Source organism: Haliotis cracherodii, unplaced genomic scaffold (genome assembly GCF_022045235.1).
Source record: "Haliotis cracherodii isolate W230 unplaced genomic scaffold, xgHalCrac1.p SCAF_23, whole genome shotgun sequence".
NCBI classification, from domain to species: domain Eukaryota; kingdom Metazoa; phylum Mollusca; class Gastropoda; order Lepetellida; family Haliotidae; genus Haliotis; species Haliotis cracherodii.
The window spans coordinates 8,627,240-8,645,729 of record NW_027266279.1 but is presented as its reverse complement, the minus strand read 5'-3'; the positions used below and the strand labels follow the sequence as shown (position 1 = coordinate 8,645,729).

General features: G+C 46.7%; 2 protein-coding genes across 6 annotated transcripts in view; one reads left to right on the top strand and one right to left on the bottom strand.

Moving 5' to 3' along the window:
- The window catches only part of LOC139471702 (WD repeat-containing protein WRAP73-like), a 59,314-nt gene that overhangs the window by 19,011 nt on the left and 21,813 nt on the right, over positions 1 to 18,490 (bottom strand). The window contains exon 8 of the mRNA XM_071254171.1: positions 9,937 to 10,071. Within this exon, the coding sequence (XP_071110272.1) occupies positions 9,937 to 10,071 (135 nt within the window). The remainder of the gene's footprint in view (positions 1 to 9,936; positions 10,072 to 18,490) is intronic.
- Positions 960 to 18,490, top strand: part of LOC139471700 (cellular tumor antigen p53-like) — a 75,843-nt gene continuing 58,312 nt past the window's right edge. For 4 of the 5 annotated variants that reach the window (XM_071254167.1, XM_071254166.1, XM_071254165.1 and 1 more), the window contains exons 1-2: positions 6,294 to 6,367; positions 18,261 to 18,445. In XM_071254167.1, the coding sequence (XP_071110268.1) occupies positions 18,405 to 18,445 (41 nt within the window). In that variant the 5' untranslated portion in view covers positions 6,294 to 6,367; positions 18,261 to 18,404. Of the gene's footprint in view, positions 1,046 to 6,293; positions 6,368 to 18,260; positions 18,446 to 18,490 lie in introns of those variants that run through there. The other variant, XM_071254164.1, reaches the window with a different exon arrangement.

The window sequence follows — 18,490 nt, the reverse complement described above, 5'->3', positions numbered from 1 at the left end:
TGGAGAGAGTGTTGGAGTGAGTGTTGGAGAGAGTGTTGGAGTGAGTGTTGGAGTGAGTGTTGGAGTGAGTGCTGGAGTGAGTGTTGGAGAGAGTGTTGGAGAGTGTGTTGGAGTGAGTGTTGGAGTGAGTGTTGGAGAGAGTGTTGGAGTGAGTGTTGGAGAGTGTGTTGGAGTGAGTGTTGGAGTGAGTGTTGGAGTGAGTGCTGGAGTGAGTGCTGGAGTGAGTGTTGGAGTGAGTGTTGGAGAGAGTGTTGGAGTGAGTGTTGGAGTGAGTGTTGGAGTGAGTGTTGGAGTGAGTGTTGGAGTGAGTGTTGGAGAGAGTGTTGGAGTGAGTGTTGGAGAGAGTGTTGGAGTGAGTGTTGGAGTGAGTGTTGGAGTGAGTGTTGGAGAGAGTGTTGGAGTGAGTGTTGGAGTGAGTGTTGGAGTGAGTGTTAGAGTGAGTGTTGGAGAGAGTGTTGGAGAGAGTGTTGGAGTGAGTGTTGGAGAGTGTGTTGGAGTGAGTGTTGGAGAGAGTGAGAGCGTTGGAGTGAGTGTTGGAGAGAGTGTTGGAGAGAGTGTTGGAGAGAGTGTTGGAGAGAGTGTTGGAGTAAGTGTTGGAGTGAGTGTTGGAGGTGAGTTAGTGCTGAAATGAGTGAATGTTGGAGGTGAGTGTATAAATGAGTGCTGGAGTGAGTGCTGCCTCAATGACACTGACACAATGACACAATGGTTTGAGAATAAGACCATAACAATGATTTGGAAAATAAATAATATATAGAACATTACCGGCAGTTTAAAAGAAAACCACACATGCTTATAGAAATACCCGTGTACCACCTCCTGCCCATACAGGCTAAATGTCCTGCTTCCCATCCCTGAGTGTAAGTCCCCCACATATCAGTCTGTGTTACAAATCTTATCTGCCTCAGATTACAGCAAGAGACACTCCACCAGAGACAATTAGAAACAACGTCCTCAGATGGAGTCGGGTTAACTCAGCAGTCCGACCTTCCCTGGTAGTTGACTTGGATTTTACTCTGATGACACATTGCAGCACAAGACTGAGGTAGGAAACTGGAATACCATCTTTCTTTAAAAGGGAACACAGGTGAATTGTCTCCATGTCGTACAGATAGGAATCTGATTTGTTTCCCTGGCATCCTCAACAATGTCTTCCACAGCAGTCAAGCAAAGTTGAAGAGACTTCCAATACATTTTCAGACAAATTAACTTGAAATCATCAAAATTATTTTGTCGCAAAAAGTCACAGCGGAAAAAATATCCTACCCAATCCCACCCAACTCTTTGCCCTGCCTATAAGACTCCCACCCTCACCAACACTCCACCCCACCCCAACTCCCTTCCCACCTTGTAAGACTCCCACCTTCACCAACACTCCACCCCAACTCAACTCCCTACCCACCTTGTAAGTCTTCTACCCTCACAAACACTCCACCCCAACCCAACTCCCTACCCACCTTGTAAGACTCCCACCCTCACCAACACTCCACCCCACCCCAACTCTCTACCCACCTTGTAAGACTCCCACCCTCACCAACACTCCACCCCACCCCAACTCCCTACCCACCTTGTAAGACTCCCACCTTCACCAACACTCCACCCCAACCCAACTCCCTACCCACCTTGTAAGACTCCCACCCTCACAAACAATCCACCCCTCACCAACACCCGACCCCACCCCAACTCCATTCCCACCTTATAAGACTTCCACCCTCACCAACACTCCACCCCATCCCAACTCCCTCCCCGCCTTGTAAGACTCCCACCCTCACCAACACTCCACCCCATCCCAACTCCCTTCCCGCCTTGTAAGACTCCCACACTCACCAACACTCCACCCCTCATCAACACCTCACCCCATCCAACTCTTTGCCCACCTTGTAAGACACCCACCCTTACCAACACTCCACCCCTTACCAACACCTCACTCCACCCCAACTCCCTACCCACCTTATAAGACTCCCACCATCACCAACACTCCACCCCACCCAACTCTTTGCCCTGCCCATAAGACTCCAACCTTTACCAACGCTCCACCCCACCTCAACTCTCTACCCACCTTGTAAGACTCCCACCTTCACCAACACTCCACCCCACCCAACTCTTTGCCCTGCCCATAAGACTCCCACCTTTACCAACGCTCCACCCCACCTCAACTCTCTACCCACCTTGTAAGACTCCCACCTTCACCAACACTCCACCCCACCCTAAATCCCTACCCACCTTGTAAGACTCCCACCCTCACTAACACTCCACCCCACCCCAACTCCCTACCCACCTTGTAAGACTCCCACCCTCATCAACACTCCACCCCTCACCAACACCTCACCCCACCCCAACTCCCTTCCCACCTTATAAGACTCCCACCTTCACCAACACTCAACCCCACCCAACTCTTTGCCCTGCCCATAAGACTCCCACCTTCACCAACGCTCCACCCCACCTCAACTCTCTACCCACCTTGTAAGACTACCACCTTCACCAACGCTCCACCCCACCTCAACTCTCTACCCACCTTATAAGACTCCCACCTTCACCAACGCTCCACCCCACCCAAACTCTCTACCCACCTTGTAAGACTCCCACCCTCACTAACACTCCACCCCACCCCAACTCCCTACCCACCTTGTAAGACTCCCACCCTCACCAACACTCCACCCCTCACCAACACCTCACCCCACCCCAACTCCCTTCCCACCTTATAAGACTCCCACCTTTACCAACGCTCCACCCCACCTCAACTCTCTACCCACCTTGTAAGACTCCCACCCTCACCAACACCCCACCCCACCCCAACTCCATTCCCACCTCATAAGACTCCCACCCTCACCAACACCCCACCCCAACCCAACTCCATTCCCACCTTATAAGAGTCCCACCCTCACCAACACTCCACCCCACCCGAACTCCCTTCCCGCCTTGTAAGACTCCCACACTCACCAACACTCCACCCCTCATCAACACCTCACCCCATCCAACTCTTTGCCCACCTTGTAAGACACCCACCCTTACCAACACTCCACCCCTCACCAACACCTCACTCCACCCCAACTCCCTACCCACCTTATAAGACTCCCACCCTCACCAACACTCCACCCCACCCCAACTCCCTTCCCACCTTATAAGACTCCCACACTCACCAACACTCCACCCCTCATCAACACCTCACCCCATCCAACTCTTTGCCCACCTTGTAAGACACCCACCCTCACCAACACTCCACCCCTCACCAACACCTCACCCCACCCCAACTCTCTACCCACCTTGTAAGACTCCCACCCTCACCAACACTCCACCCCACCCAACTCTTTGCCCTGCCTATAAGACTCCCACCTTCACCAACGCTCCACCCCACCCCAACTTTCTACCCACCTTATAAGACTCCCACCCTTACCAACACTCCACCCCACCCAAACTCCCTACCCACCTTGTAGGACTCCCACCCTCACCAACGCTCCACCCCACCCCAACTTGTAAGTCTTGTAGTCTCGCCACCACCCAACTTCGAAATACTGGTTCGGGAAAAATGGAAATAATCACTATGCCACATACATTCTCTTCAATCTCTGCAAGTCATCCCACACTTGATCCTGCCCCCTGTATAACATGCTTCTTTCTGATTACACACCACTCATCATCTCCCCACCTCAATAATCAGGCAGTTATGTCTACAATTAACACAACAGTACCCCTTCATCTCCACTCCTTCCATGTGGCAATCGCCACTATCTGCAGTATAGCCCCCATGTCGATACCCACAGTTTACCCGTCTCCTCATGTTGATATCTATAGTTAACCCTTGTCCTCAACTCGATACCTATAGTTCACAGGGAGTTGGGGTGGGGTGGCATTTGCCATAATCCGTAATGCTATCATCACCCTCCCCCAACTCCCTACCTGACACCAACCCCTCCCCCCCCGCTCCTCCCCCACCAACCACACCCCAACAAGCTACCTCAGCCACTAAAAGTAAATTCAACCCCACCCACCCGAACTCCCTAACTCATCCACAAAGACTCACCCCACCCAACTCCCTACCTCTTCCACTAAGTCTCACCCCACCCAACTCCCTACCTCAGCCACTAAGTCTCACCCCACCCAACTCCCTACCTCAGCCACTAAGACTCACCCCACCCAACTCCCTACCTCAGCCACTAAGACTCACCCCACCCAACTCCCTACCTCAGCCACTAAGACTCACCCCACCCAACTCCCTACCTCAGCCACTAAGACTCACCCCACCCAACTCCCTACCTCAGCCACTAAGACTCACCCCACCCAACTCCCTACCTCAGCCACTAAGACTCACCCCACCCAACTCCCTACCTCAGCCACTAAGACTCACCCCACCCAACTCCCTAACTCAGCCACTAAGACTCACCCCACCCAATTCCCTACCTCATCCACTAAGTCTCACCCCACCAACTCCCTACCTCTTCCACTAAGTCTCACCCCACCAACTCCCTACCTCTTCCATTAAGTCTCACCCCACCAACTCCCAAACACAGCCACTAAGACTTACCCCACCCAACTCACTACCTCAGCCACTAAGACTCACCCCACCCAACTCCTTACCTCAGCCACTAAGACTCACCCCACCCAACTCCCTACCTCAGCCACTAAGTCTCACCCCACCAACTCCCTACCTTAGCCTCTAAGTCTCACCCCACCCCAACTCCCTACCTCATCCACTAAGACTCACCCCACCCAACTCCCTACCTCATCCACTAAGACTCACCCCACCCAACTCCCTACCTCAGCCACTAAGACTCACCCCACCCAACTCCCTACCACAGTCACTAAGAGTCATCCCACCCAACTCCCTACCTCAGCCACTAAGACTCACCCATCCCCAACTCCCTACCTCAGCCACTAAGACTCACCCCACCCAAGTCCCTACCTCAGCCACTAAGACTCTCACCAACCTCACACCACCCAACTCCCTACCTCAGCCACTAAGTCTCACACCACCCAACTCCCTACCTCAGCCACTAAGTCTCACCCAACCCAACTCCCTACCTCAGCCACTAAGACTCTCACCAACCCTACACCACCCAACTCCCTACCTCAGCCACTAAGTCTCACCCAACCCAACTCCCTACCTTATCCACTAGGACCCACACAACCCCCACCCCACCCCACCCAACTCCCTACCTCATCCACTAAGACTCACACCAACCCCATACCACACCAACTCCCTACCTCAGCCACTAAGACTCACACCAACCCAACCCACCCCAACTCCCTACCTCAGCCACTAAGACTCACACCAACCCCACCCAACCCAACTCCCTACCACAGCCACTAAGACTCACACCACCCCAACTCCCTACCTCATCCACTATGACTCACATCAACCCCACCCCACCCCATCCCACCCAACTCCCTACCTCATCCACTAAGACTAACATCAACCTCTTCCACCCAACTCCCTACCTTATCCACTAAGACCCACACAAACCCCACCCCACCCCTCCCCACCCCACCCAACTCCCTACCTCATCCACTAAGACTCACAACAACCCCACCCACCCCAACTCCGTACCACAGGCACTAAGTTTCACCCCACCCCAACTCCCTACCTCAGCCACTAAGACTCACATCAACCTCACCCCACCCAACTCCCTACCTCAGCCACTAAGACTCACACCAACCCCATACCACACCAACTCCCTACCTTTTCCACTAAGACCCACACAACCCCCACCCCACCCCACCCAACTCCCTACCTCAGCCACTGAGACTCACAACAACCCCACCCACCCCAACTCCCTACCTCAGCCACTAAGACTCACAACAACCCCACCCACCCCAACTTCCTACCTCAGCCACTAAGACTCACACCAAACCCACCCACCCCAACTCCCTACCTCAGCCACTAAGACTCACAACAACCCCACCCACCCCAACTCCCTACCACAGCCACTAAGACTCACACCAACCCCACCCACCTCAACTCCGTACCTAATCCACTAAGACTCACAACAACCCCACCCACCCCAACTCCGTACCTCAGCCACTAAGACTCACACCAACCCCACCCACCCCAACTTCCGAGTCAGAAGGACTCCCACCCCCACCATCACTCCACTCCCCCAATGCTCCACTCTACCAACCTTCCACTCTACCAACCTTCCACCCAACCAACACTCCACCCCAACCCAACCCAACTCACACTCCCAGCCCACACTCCATAAGCTCCTCCGATCCACCTCTCGATGACAGCTGGGGCTCCTCACCTCCAACACAAAGATACACGATCCACTTTTTGAGCATGCATGAATAGTTCGCTAGAAAGTCGTCCTATCTGCTCGAGCGACTGAGCTCCCCATACCCCTCGCCCCAGCCACCAGGACAAGATGCCACGGTAAGTACTCCAGCCTTATTCCTGTACGTTACACCATATATCACACCTCTTACTCTCACTCCACCTGCTGGCAGGGCATTACGAGCTATGTACATCAAGAAACACCAATCAATATCACCACCTGTATCATACTGACATATTTCTAAGACTTGACATTCCGCTACAGCTTACATACCCTGTTAAAGGCACATGTAGACCTTTACGTGCAGAGATCTGTGTGTCACTAAACACAAGGTCAAGATAACCCATCTTACTGACCAGTCCAGACTTGAGTCACAGAAGCCTCAATCGCCATGGCAACTGATGGACAAACAGTGATATGTGTGCCCTCAATGCTGAGGAGTTTGAGATAGGAGCAAAAGGCTGAGGGGTGGGTCACCACTATCAACAGACGGGTATCATCCCGTTAAGGAGTTCTTGTAACACTCTTCAACTTGATAAACTTTGGTGAGAACACAAATTGTTTATTTTACATCTGAAATACAACCTTTATATATAGTCCATCAAAGACTGCAATCTTTATGAGGAAGGATGCTTTTCAATATGAAATGTGACCAACTATGAAATGATTTGAAGAAATTTAATTAAGTTACATCTTAGAAGCTATAGTATTATTGCAGACTTGACTTACAGATTTCAACTTTTTAATCACTTGCTTGACAGAGATACAAGCATCTGCACTCAAATATCACATTGAAATAATACAGTGGTCGAAACCATCAGCATGGATGATACATTACCTTTGTTGTTTGTTCAAGTTTATTTTTTGTTTATATTTTGTTTATTCTCGTCATAATTAAGTTTGTCTGAACTTCTACATCACAGTACTTGTTCTCTAGGATTCATGCCAACAGTTGATGTTAATCTAATGTTTCTCAACAGTTTAATGATACTAAAACGACTGTAAATAATGGATCCATACACACGTGGGTCAACGCGTTCATAGGATAATCTGTTTTCCTTCTACATGGCAAAAAAAATAAATTCAAATCAATTATAATATTTATACCATGAGTGATGAGGTGGACGAGTGATGACACCAGTGCTTCTGGCCTCGTCTCGGTACAAATTGTCAAACAGTTGTCAAACAGCCTCCAATAGTCCTGGTTATTTGATACAGCTGTCCGACAACATTTTAAGACGAAGATGCAGAGGAGTAGCCAATATTCAGCTCCAAGTCTGCAGCAAATGTCAGCACAAACCCCAAATTGGAATGAAAAATTTGATTTAATGTTAATCTATCACTAATGTAGAGGGTACTTGTATTTCACTGACAACAGGACGATAAAGGAGGAAGAGTCTTTAATGCTTAGTCTTAAATATTACACAGAATGCAGAGTTAAAATACAATGGAAAATACCTCAGAATTTAAGACAATAAGAACCTTAAAAAAAGTCCCAGCTTTAAACAAAATATTATTGGATTTAAGGTAAAGAGTTAACTAACCTCTGAAAATACCAAATATCTAATAATTTCTTTTGTATTTTAATAACACACAAAAATGATTTATAAATTATAATTCAATTAATTTTTCATTTATTCTTGACAACCCTGGGTTGTTGTATGTTAGTGTCTGGCTGTACTAACAGTGTACTAAGTTCTACGACAAAGCCAGGATTATTCTCCAAACTTTTCTCAAGCACCTATGATACCTTCAAAGGACGTCTACGTGTTCGGCCGCACATGAATAGCTGTCAAAACACATTAGTATCTTTAAAGATAAAATCAGAGGCAGAAGTAATATGAATAAACTTTGCAAATATATATTTATCATATCCAATATCCCCTCTGCCCTGGGCCCCAAAGACTGATAGGGTGGACTCAGATTTACTGCATATTTTAACATAACAAAAGTTACCAGTCCGCTATCTTCCTAGGTGGTGAGATATTCTCCTCGCACAATACCTACTTTTTGAAGTAACGGTATGCAGCAACCGTAAACAAACAGACATGTGATCCCAAGCAGTGTTCTCCCGTTATAAGTTATTATCTTCCTCCGACCAGTGTGTCTCCACTGTACCAGGATCGGGTTACGAAGGACAATAACGATAAAACCACTTTTAACAGTCACAATGTTCAAATTGCATAGCCAGTCACCCGCTGTAACACTAAGATTCATTTCCAGGGAGGACGATGTGAAATCGGAAACCCCTTCTTACCTAGCCCAGGTACTTATTTCGACACACAGTATTACCGTCAGGGTCACATGACCTCACACCAGCCGCGTGTCTCCTAGACCATAGATGTGACTGTGATCCAAACACAAAATTCCAAATCTGAAAATTATGTGTTTCTTTAAAAGCTTGATGGCTTGAGACAAACACAACCTTGTACTTTAGTAAGAGTCAGTGGAAAATTAATCGGTGTTTCTCTCATAACCCTGGCATGAAAACCTGCGACTGGATATAAAGGTGTGACACCCGATATGTCTTCAAATGTCTTCAAACTTAGCACATCGTCGCGATTTGATTTGTACAATTTAATGAGAGACAGTCAGCACGAATGACGCATCCTTGGAATAAACACTGAAAAAAACATCTTGGAAACTTGCTGAAAAATGAAATACATTCACCAAACAATGACTCAGTGGCTGAAAGAAGTATCTGGAGGCCTGAATATGTACAGAAACAACCACAAACAAGCAGTCAACCAACAACAACCAACCACAAGCTGTCAACCAACAACAACCAACCACAAGCAGTCACAACCAACAACAACCAACCACAAGCAGTCAACCAACAACAACCAACCACAAGCAGTCAACCAACAACAACCAACCACAAGCAGTCACAACCAACAACAACCAACCACAAGCAGTCAACCAACAACAACCAACCACAAGCAGTCACAACCAACAACAACCAACCACAAGCAGTCAACCAACAACAACCAACCACAAGCAGTCAACCAACAACAAGCAGTCACAACCAACAACAGATAACCAACCAACCAACCACAATCACAACCAACCAACCACAATCACAACCAACCAACCACAATCACAACCAACCAACCACGATCACAACCTACCACAATCACAAGCAACCAACCACAACCAGCCACAATCACAACCAACCAACCACAATCACAAGCAACCACAATCACAACCAACCACAATCACAAGCAACCAACCGCAACCACAATCACAACCAACCAACCACAACCTGAACCAACCAAACAACCCATTCTCAATTAAAAAATAGTTCAAAACATCCATCTCAACCATTCAGAACGTTTCGGAGAAGTTCATGTCCTGAAATCAAACTGGGGGCACGGGTGGCCCAGTCGTCTAAGGAGCTGCGATTCGCTGTGCAGAGTTGCGTCCCCTGGACACGCCAGAAACCTATGATTGTGGGTTCGAATCCCGGTTCATCCCGATTATGTTTCTATGTTTGTCAGCTCCATACCCGTGCTCGTGGGTTTCACCAAAGTGGTAAACGTCCGAGACCTGCATAACTCCGGGCTTTCCTCCCACATTAAGCTGACACGCCGTGATATAACTGGAATAATGTTAAAAGCCGCGTTAAACCCAACTCACTCACTCACTCACTGAAATCAAACTGACCGACCTTTTCATCGAAGCTGCCGATGGCGAGGAACTGACTGGACGGTGACCATGCAATGTTCTTGATGCCAAGTGCAAAGTCATACGCTGTGTAGGTTGCCAGGCAACGCCCATCCAGGGAGTAGATCAGCATCTTGTACTGGAATTACGAAACACAACATTGTTCATGATAATCAGGTTTTGCAAATAGTTCAAATCTAATGATTGTTCATGGTTCAAGACAGAGCAATCTTAGCGCTAAGGGGATCATAACTCCCATACCTTAACCCTGGCTTACGATCGTCGTAGCACATAGATCACTTGTGGTAGCCAGTGGTAAACAATTCAAAAAGATGAGTGACCTTGACTTCTGAATCCTTGACCTCACCAAGGTCATACAGGGTCCTTGGGTCTACCAGGTTTGTCAGAGGTATAAATAAACCTTAAACAGTGAAAGCATATGAGGAAAGTACTTTAGCCTCTGATGATAGTTGAGTCTTGTATCAAACATTTTTCATAAACAACATTGGTGATGTTTCATCTAAAGGATGAGTGATATGACTGTGGAATATCAGGTTGAAAGGGAAAAACACTATTTCCTAAAGTCAAGAAATGTTTTGTTGGGATATTCATTCAATGTTTTAGTGAGGACATCTCAACTGCCAGACTTGTGTGTGGGTGTGTTCCTGTGTGCGCATGCATGCGTGTGTTTTTGCTACTTTGGGACAGGTAGCCACCTATCACCCCCGATTACCACACTATTCACAGACTACCACACTATTCACCGACTACCACACTATTCCTACGACTACCACACTATTCCCCCGACTACCACACTATTCACCTGACTACCACACTATTCACCTGACTACCACACTATTCAGCGACTACCACACTATTCCCCCGACTACCACACTAATCACCAACTACCACACTATTCACCGAGTACCACACTATTCCCCCGACTACCACACTATTCCCTTGACTACCACACTATTCACCGACACCCACACTATTCCCCTGACTACTTAACCACGCTATTCCCCCGACTACCACACTATTCCCCTGACTACACAACCACGCTATTCCCCTGACTACCACGCTATTCCCCTGACCACCACACTATCCCCCTGACTACTTAACCACACCGTTCCCCTGACCACCACACTATTCCCCTGTCCACCACACTATTCCCCTGTCCACCACACTATTCCCCTGTCCACCACACTATTCCCCTGTCCACCACACTTTTCCCCTGACCACCACACTATTCCCCTGTCCACCACACTATTCCCCTGTCCACCACACTATTCCCCTGACCACCACACTATTCCCCTGACTACCACACTATTCCCCTGACCACCACACTATTCCCCTGACTACCACACTATTCCCCTGACTACTTAACCACACCGTTCCCCTGACAACCACACTATTCCCCTGTCCACCACACTATTCCCCTGTCCACCACACTATTCCCCTGACCACCACACTATTCCCCTGACTACCACACTATTCCCCTGACTACTTAACCACACTTTTCCCCTGACTACCACACTATTCCCCTGACTACTTAACCACACCGTTCCCCTGACCACCACACTATTCCCCTGTCCACCACACTATTCCCCTGTCCACCACACTATTCCCCTGACCACCACACTATTCCCCTGACTACCACACTATTCCCCTGACCACCACACTATTCCCCTGACTACCACACTATTCCCCTGACTACTTAACCACACTATTCCCCTGACTACCACACTATTCCCCTGACTACTTAACCACACCGTTCCCCTGACCACCACACTATTCCCCTGTCCACCACACTATTCCCCTGTCCACCACACTATTCCCCTGACCACCACACTATTCCCCTGTCCACCACACTATTCCCCTGTCCACCACACTATTCCCCTGTCCACCACACTATTCCCCTGACTACCACACTATTCCCCTGACCACCACACTATTCCCCTGTCCACCACACTATTCTCCTGTCCACCACACTATTCCCCTGACCACCACACTATTCCCCTGTCCACCACACTTTTCCCCTGACAACCACTTTAGCAGCCTTAATGACCTCTTAACTTCTGTCTGTGACACAAAACACTGCTTGAGATAACTGTTCCCTCCAGAGATCAGATTAAAGGTACCCCAGTGTATCTACAGACAATACAGGCCCATTTCACATGACCTTTGACCCTATCTATATCTACCCGATTTTGTTGTTGATAGTTGTGTTCTGAGATCTTTCTTTATCAGACACTTACATGCTAAACCACACCACTGAGAGGACAAATCTAACTTGAAAACAAATTTTTAAAAATAGGATTGATGGTATTAATGTCCCATGTCCCATGTCTATCTATGCCTCTCATCACCATGCACCAGTTGGCCAGCACCCAGTGTAAAAGTGTGGGAGATCTCTCAGGTACAACAGTACTGTAGTTTCCTCTCACTCTATAACACGGGGTCTACAACATTTAGTTTGCGGCCAGTTTGTTTGTAGAAGGGACAGTAACTTTTGAAAGGATCAGGCCCTTCTGGCTACATACAAGTTTGATGTTAAATCTTCCCCTGGCGACAGGCCATCTCAATCCTGGGAACAGGACACCTCAACCCCTACGGACAGGACACCTCAACCCCTAGGGACAGGACAGCTCAACCCCTGGGGACAGAACACCTCAACACCTACGGACAGGACACCCCAACCCCTGGGGACAGGGCACCTCAACCCCTGGGGACAGAACACCTCAACCCCTATGGACAGGACACCTCAACCCCTTGGGACAGGACACCTCAACCCCTGGGGACAGGGCACCTCAACCCCTGGGGACAGGACACCTCAACCCCTGGGGACAGGACACCTCAACCCCTGGGGACAGGGCACCTCAACCCCTGGGGACAAAGCACCTCAACCCCTGGGGACAGGACACCTCAACCCCTGGGGACAGGGCACCTCAACCCCTGGGGACAAAGCACCTCAACCCCTTGGGACAGGACACCTCAACCCCTAGGGACAGGACACCTCAACCCCTAGGGACAGGACACCTCAACCTCTGGGGACTACAGGTGTAACGATACGGGAGGGTCGCGATACGATACGTGTTGACATGTTGATTTACTATTTAAATTGTATTATTTGTTCAGCTAGGCATTGTTTTATATCCAGGGATTAAGATTACCTTGTGTATTTTCTCGTAAACTAAGCCGGACACAGCAATCAGCTGTACACACGTTTTCTTGGAATCTACCGGTGATTCGGTCAAGACACACCCAATGATATAACTTTACAGGATTTTAATGCAAGGATCGGCAAAAGTTGTATCTGAAACTATTTTTTTATCAGGAATAATATATTCCAATATCTTGTTAATTTAGATGCAGCTTTTACTAAACATATTCAAAATAATAATAACCCTAAGCGAAGCAGCTGATCGCTATTGCCGGGTATTATTTTTTACATGGAACCAGTCTGACCAGTCACCGTCAAGGCTCCCGTGCACGTGATCGCGTGATCGCAGGAATTACGTGTTGACATAGAATCGTCAAACAAAAACAAATATGACTTTTAACGAATCAAAGTATGGCATTTATGATATATATATCCATTCTCCGTCAACTAAAGTTCGTTTCAAGGCGTCAATTGCGGTAATCTGACCGTGGTTGCTGTTAATAACGGTGAGTTGTGCGATCTTCCGATCGCTTCACACGCGATTTCGCCGAAATTAATTAAAACAATATTAAAAGGAATTTTGAATAAAATTAATGAAATAAGTTACAAACATAAGTCCAGATATACAAAGAACACTTTTTATAGCCAGACAGTGTAATAACTTGTAATTTGTGAACTTCAGTATTGATTTGTTGACATGGTATTTCCGGTGTTACGCGCACGGTAATGTCTTTCCATGGGGGAAAAACATCAAAACTCATTAAGTAAAACTGTGTTATGAAAATATTGTATGTATCGCTATACATGCTTTCCAAATCGATGCATTGTATCGTGGGCTGTGCATCGGGATACAATACTGTATCGCCGTATCGTTACATCACTACTGGGGACAGGACACCTCAACGCCAAATGACAGGACACCTCAACCCCTTGGGACAGGACACCTCAACCCCTAGGGACAGGACATCTAAACCCCTAGGGACAGGACATCTAAACCCCTAGGGACTGGACACCTCAACCCCTAGGGACAGGACACCTCAACAAGCCACTTCAACCCCTGGGGACAGGACACCTCAACAAGACACCTCAACCCCTGGGGACAGGACACCTCAACCCCTAGGGACTGGACACCTCAACCCCTAGGGACAGGACACCTAAACCCCTAGGGACAGGGCACCTCAACCTCTAGGGACAGGACATCTAAACCCCTAGGGACAGGACACCTCAACCCCTAGGGACAGGACACCTCAACCCCTAGGGACAGGACATCTAAACCCCTAGGGACAGGACACCTCATCCCCTAGGGACTGGACACCACAACATGACACCTCAACCCCTAGGGACAGGACACCTAAACCCCTGGTGACAGGACACCTAAACCCCTAGGGACAGGACACCACAACCCCTGGTGACAGGACACCTCAACCCCTAGGGACAGGACATCTAAACCCCTGGTGACAGGACACCTCAACCCCTAGGGACAAGACACCTCAACCCCTAGGGACAGGACATCTAAACCCCTAGGGACAGGACACCTCAACCCCTAGGGACAGGACACCTCAACAGGACACCTCAACCCCTGGGGACAGGACGCCTCAACCCCCATGGACAAGACACCTCAACCCCTGGTGACAGGACACCTCAACCCCTAGGGACAAGACACCTGAACCCCTAGGGACAGGACATCTAAACCCCTAGGGACAGGACACCTCAACCCCTAAGGACAGGACATCTAAACCAGGGGTCCGGAAACCGTCATATGCGCCGGACATGTCCGATTGGGAATCTCAAATGTCCGGTCTAAAATATTGCTTACCGGACATTTAAATTTTTCTGTCCGGACATTCTTAAATTTTGACCGGACATGATCAACAGTTAGGACTGAGCAATTTCTGTCTGCAGTTGTAACACAATGAAGATTATCTACACTCACAAGCTTTGTTTGTTTTGATTGCTGTAAATACATCGTACCTAGAATGATAGTCCAATCGGTCAATCACTGTAATAGGCAATAAACTGAGTTGACACTGATTAATCGAGGATTTATTACTGAGAACATCTTGTTGATTTGAGTAAAATGTGTTTACAACTGTACATAAATACCTTGCATCATCGATGTACCTCATTATCCTCACAATGCTACGATACGCAACCTCAGTCAAGAAGCGAAAGCGTGACGACAGCCAGTCGACCGATGCAGATCAGTCGAGCGGATCTGCCAAACCCTCAAAGTCTGAATGATCATTTTGTAAGTCGTGGCTAACGACTTTCACTTGGTTGACATACAACGAGGATTTGCAGATTTTATTATTTTCAGTAGCTAGTCGTATATTGAATCTTGATTGACCGCCATTTTGCTTTCTCGGACGATCGATATCAAATTTTTTTATGGTCAATAATTAAGTACAGATGAAAAAGTATTCAAATAACTACTGCTATCAACGATAGTTTAGGATTTATGATTATATTATCTGTCTTGTTTTTAAATAATCTTTAATTTAAAAAAAACACTTTTCCCGTGAGGTCACGTGATAACCAAATATGGGATAATAGTCTCGATCCAAATGTTACAACGCGTACACTTGAGCAGACTCATGAATATTAATTAGACCGTTCACAACGTTGACAGATCGTTATTATAACAGAAACAAACGTATGTTTTCCATATATATCTAAAATGATATTATTTGTTATTAATTGTCCGGTGAATTAAACAATTAAAATTGAAACAATTCATAATTCATCATATTATGAATACGTAACAACTTGTAATTTGTGTGTAAAAAGTCGTACTAAAACACGCTGTTTGAAGGGGGCGTGGCATAAATGTAAATGTCCGATTGGGATTTTAAATTTTCCGGACCCCTGATCTAAACCCCTAGGGACAGGACATCTAAACCCCTAGGGACGGGACACCTCAACCCCTAGGGACAGGACACCTCAACAGGACACCTCAACCCCAGGGGACAGGACACCTCAATCCCTGTCGACAGGACACCTCAACAACATTCCATGCACAGGAAGGTCATCAATAGCTTCCGTAAGGTGTAAGAACAAACACCAAAACGTTGATCCTAATTGTAATTAAGAAGCATATATATGTTATCCTTACTTTGTGCTCCAACTTCTAAATGACTCTCAAAGAAGATAGCAACACTTTGTGTGTGAGTGTGTGCGTGTGTGTGTGTGTGTGTGTGTGTGTGTGTGCATGTGTGTGTGCATGTGTGTGTGGATGTGTGTGCTTGCTTGGCCTCATCAGGACTGATGCCCGTTTTTAGAGCTTTCCCACAGAGATACCAAGCCGCAGTTTAACCTAACTTTGACAGTATACTGACACTTAATGCCTATTGCCAGGCAGGGTAACAACAAGAACCATCTTTCAATGGCTATTGGTATAACATCTGGGGATCGCATCCCCCGACCTTCCATCTCCATGATGTAAGGGAGAAAAGGTCACATAACACAACTTTCTTGGTTGTTATACTTGACACACAGTGGATAGCTGCTCTTGGAATAATCTGAATTGAAACGAGGTACCAATCACTAAATAACATTTACAACATGACACCATTTCATCCCCACATTTACACTATCGTGGATGCCACTGATGCAGTCAGTACACATCCAGAGATACATGTTGTCTCAAATTCAATAGCTGAAATAAGTCAATTCTTGTCATGCATGAACGATACTGCAATCATTTTCTCTTGAACCTTTTCCAGGGACTTCATGGCTTGTCTAATTTAAGTGTTTACAGATTTAATTGTTAAGTAATTGCCGTAATAGAGAAAAGATAGCTCAAAGTACCTCACGAACTGAACTATATCAAAACAACTGTAAACAAAGACTAATTACATGAAGATTATAACAATGGGTTTCTAATATATTTGTTGAAGTAGTGAGTGAGTGAATGAGTGAGTGAGTGAGTGAGTGAGTGAGTGAGTGAGTGAGTGAGTGAGTGAGTGAGTGAGTGAGTGAGTGAGTGAGTGAGTGAGTGAGTGAGTGAGTGAGTGAGATTTTAATGCCACTTTCAACAGTGATTTAGTCATCAGGCTTTCTAACATCTAAGGCCTGGAGTTACAGAGTGATTTGCCTTTTAAAAATATATTTGTATTTTCTGAATTCACAACCAACCCTGGATTCCCCGAACTTTCACCGCATTACTTGTTTTCCCATGATGCACCAGAGCTTTTCAGTATATTATTTTTTAAGAAATGCAATAGTACAATGTGTTGGGTTTTTTTTTTAAAAAATCAATCCATTTACACTTAAGTTTGGGCTGATATTAAATAAAGCCAAAATAGTAGTTTTAAGATAAATTTTAAGTTAGACACATGTCTGACCACCAAGATCAAATTTTGAGTCAAATATTGGTAAAGGAACTACAACAAAGAGAACTGTGACAGCAATCAGTCCCAACATTGACCTGCCAACTGCTTGTGTCCTTTCTAATCTATCAGTCATGGTTTGTTTGCACTCAATGCAAAGAGTCATTGGTCTGTTTCATTATATTTTATTCCATTATGTCATCACACTGTGGCAGTCCAGAAACATCCATCTATTGTTATAAAGCAAGGAACATAGAGTCTTCCATTTACTCACAAACAAAACTTGTAGTTTTTCAAACATGAAATAATAAAGTTAAATAATTGTTTCAAACTTTCACCAAAAACTCATTCTATCATGTTTATGCAGCAGCTGCAAGTCTTTGTTCAAGAACAAGATGTAAAGCATCTTCCCGGACAACCCACATGGATGGGCTGTTATAAAAGCTTCTCCAGAAATTCATCCCTTCTTTATGAAAATCTACCCCCCTCCAGACATGCATAAACTTTTCCTCATCAATTAAGTCAGACACTGCTCAAGCAAAATTACACAAGTGATTGAATTATTTCTGGAAAAGAAAAATCTGAATAGATAGAATTACAACACAAGCCATCTTGGAAAGCTAGTGGAACCGACTTCCCCAAAACTGACGCTGAAGATTACAGATTCAGCGAAGCACGACAAGTGTAAATCATTCAGCCGGGACCTTTACAATAACAACCCCCAGTTTTACCACTCTGACTCGTCAGTTGAAAGCACGTCAGGGGGGAGAGGCTCTGATGACCACAGGGGTTCACCTGACCAGGGGCTAACTCACTTGTCTCTATCCTTAATTACAGGTGCTGACCCTATTTACACACAACAGGATTCCATCTCCGTCCATCTCACCTGGTTGCCACAGCAACCACAAAGTTTGACAGCCGATGTTTTGAGACCAGTGGACTACACCTCTGTTTCATCCGTCCAACTATCTTCACTGCCTTATGTACAAGATGGCCACCTATACGTTTAACCCTGGATGCAGGTGAGCTTCAGCTTTGTTTGATTTGTTTACAGTCTGGAGACAGAA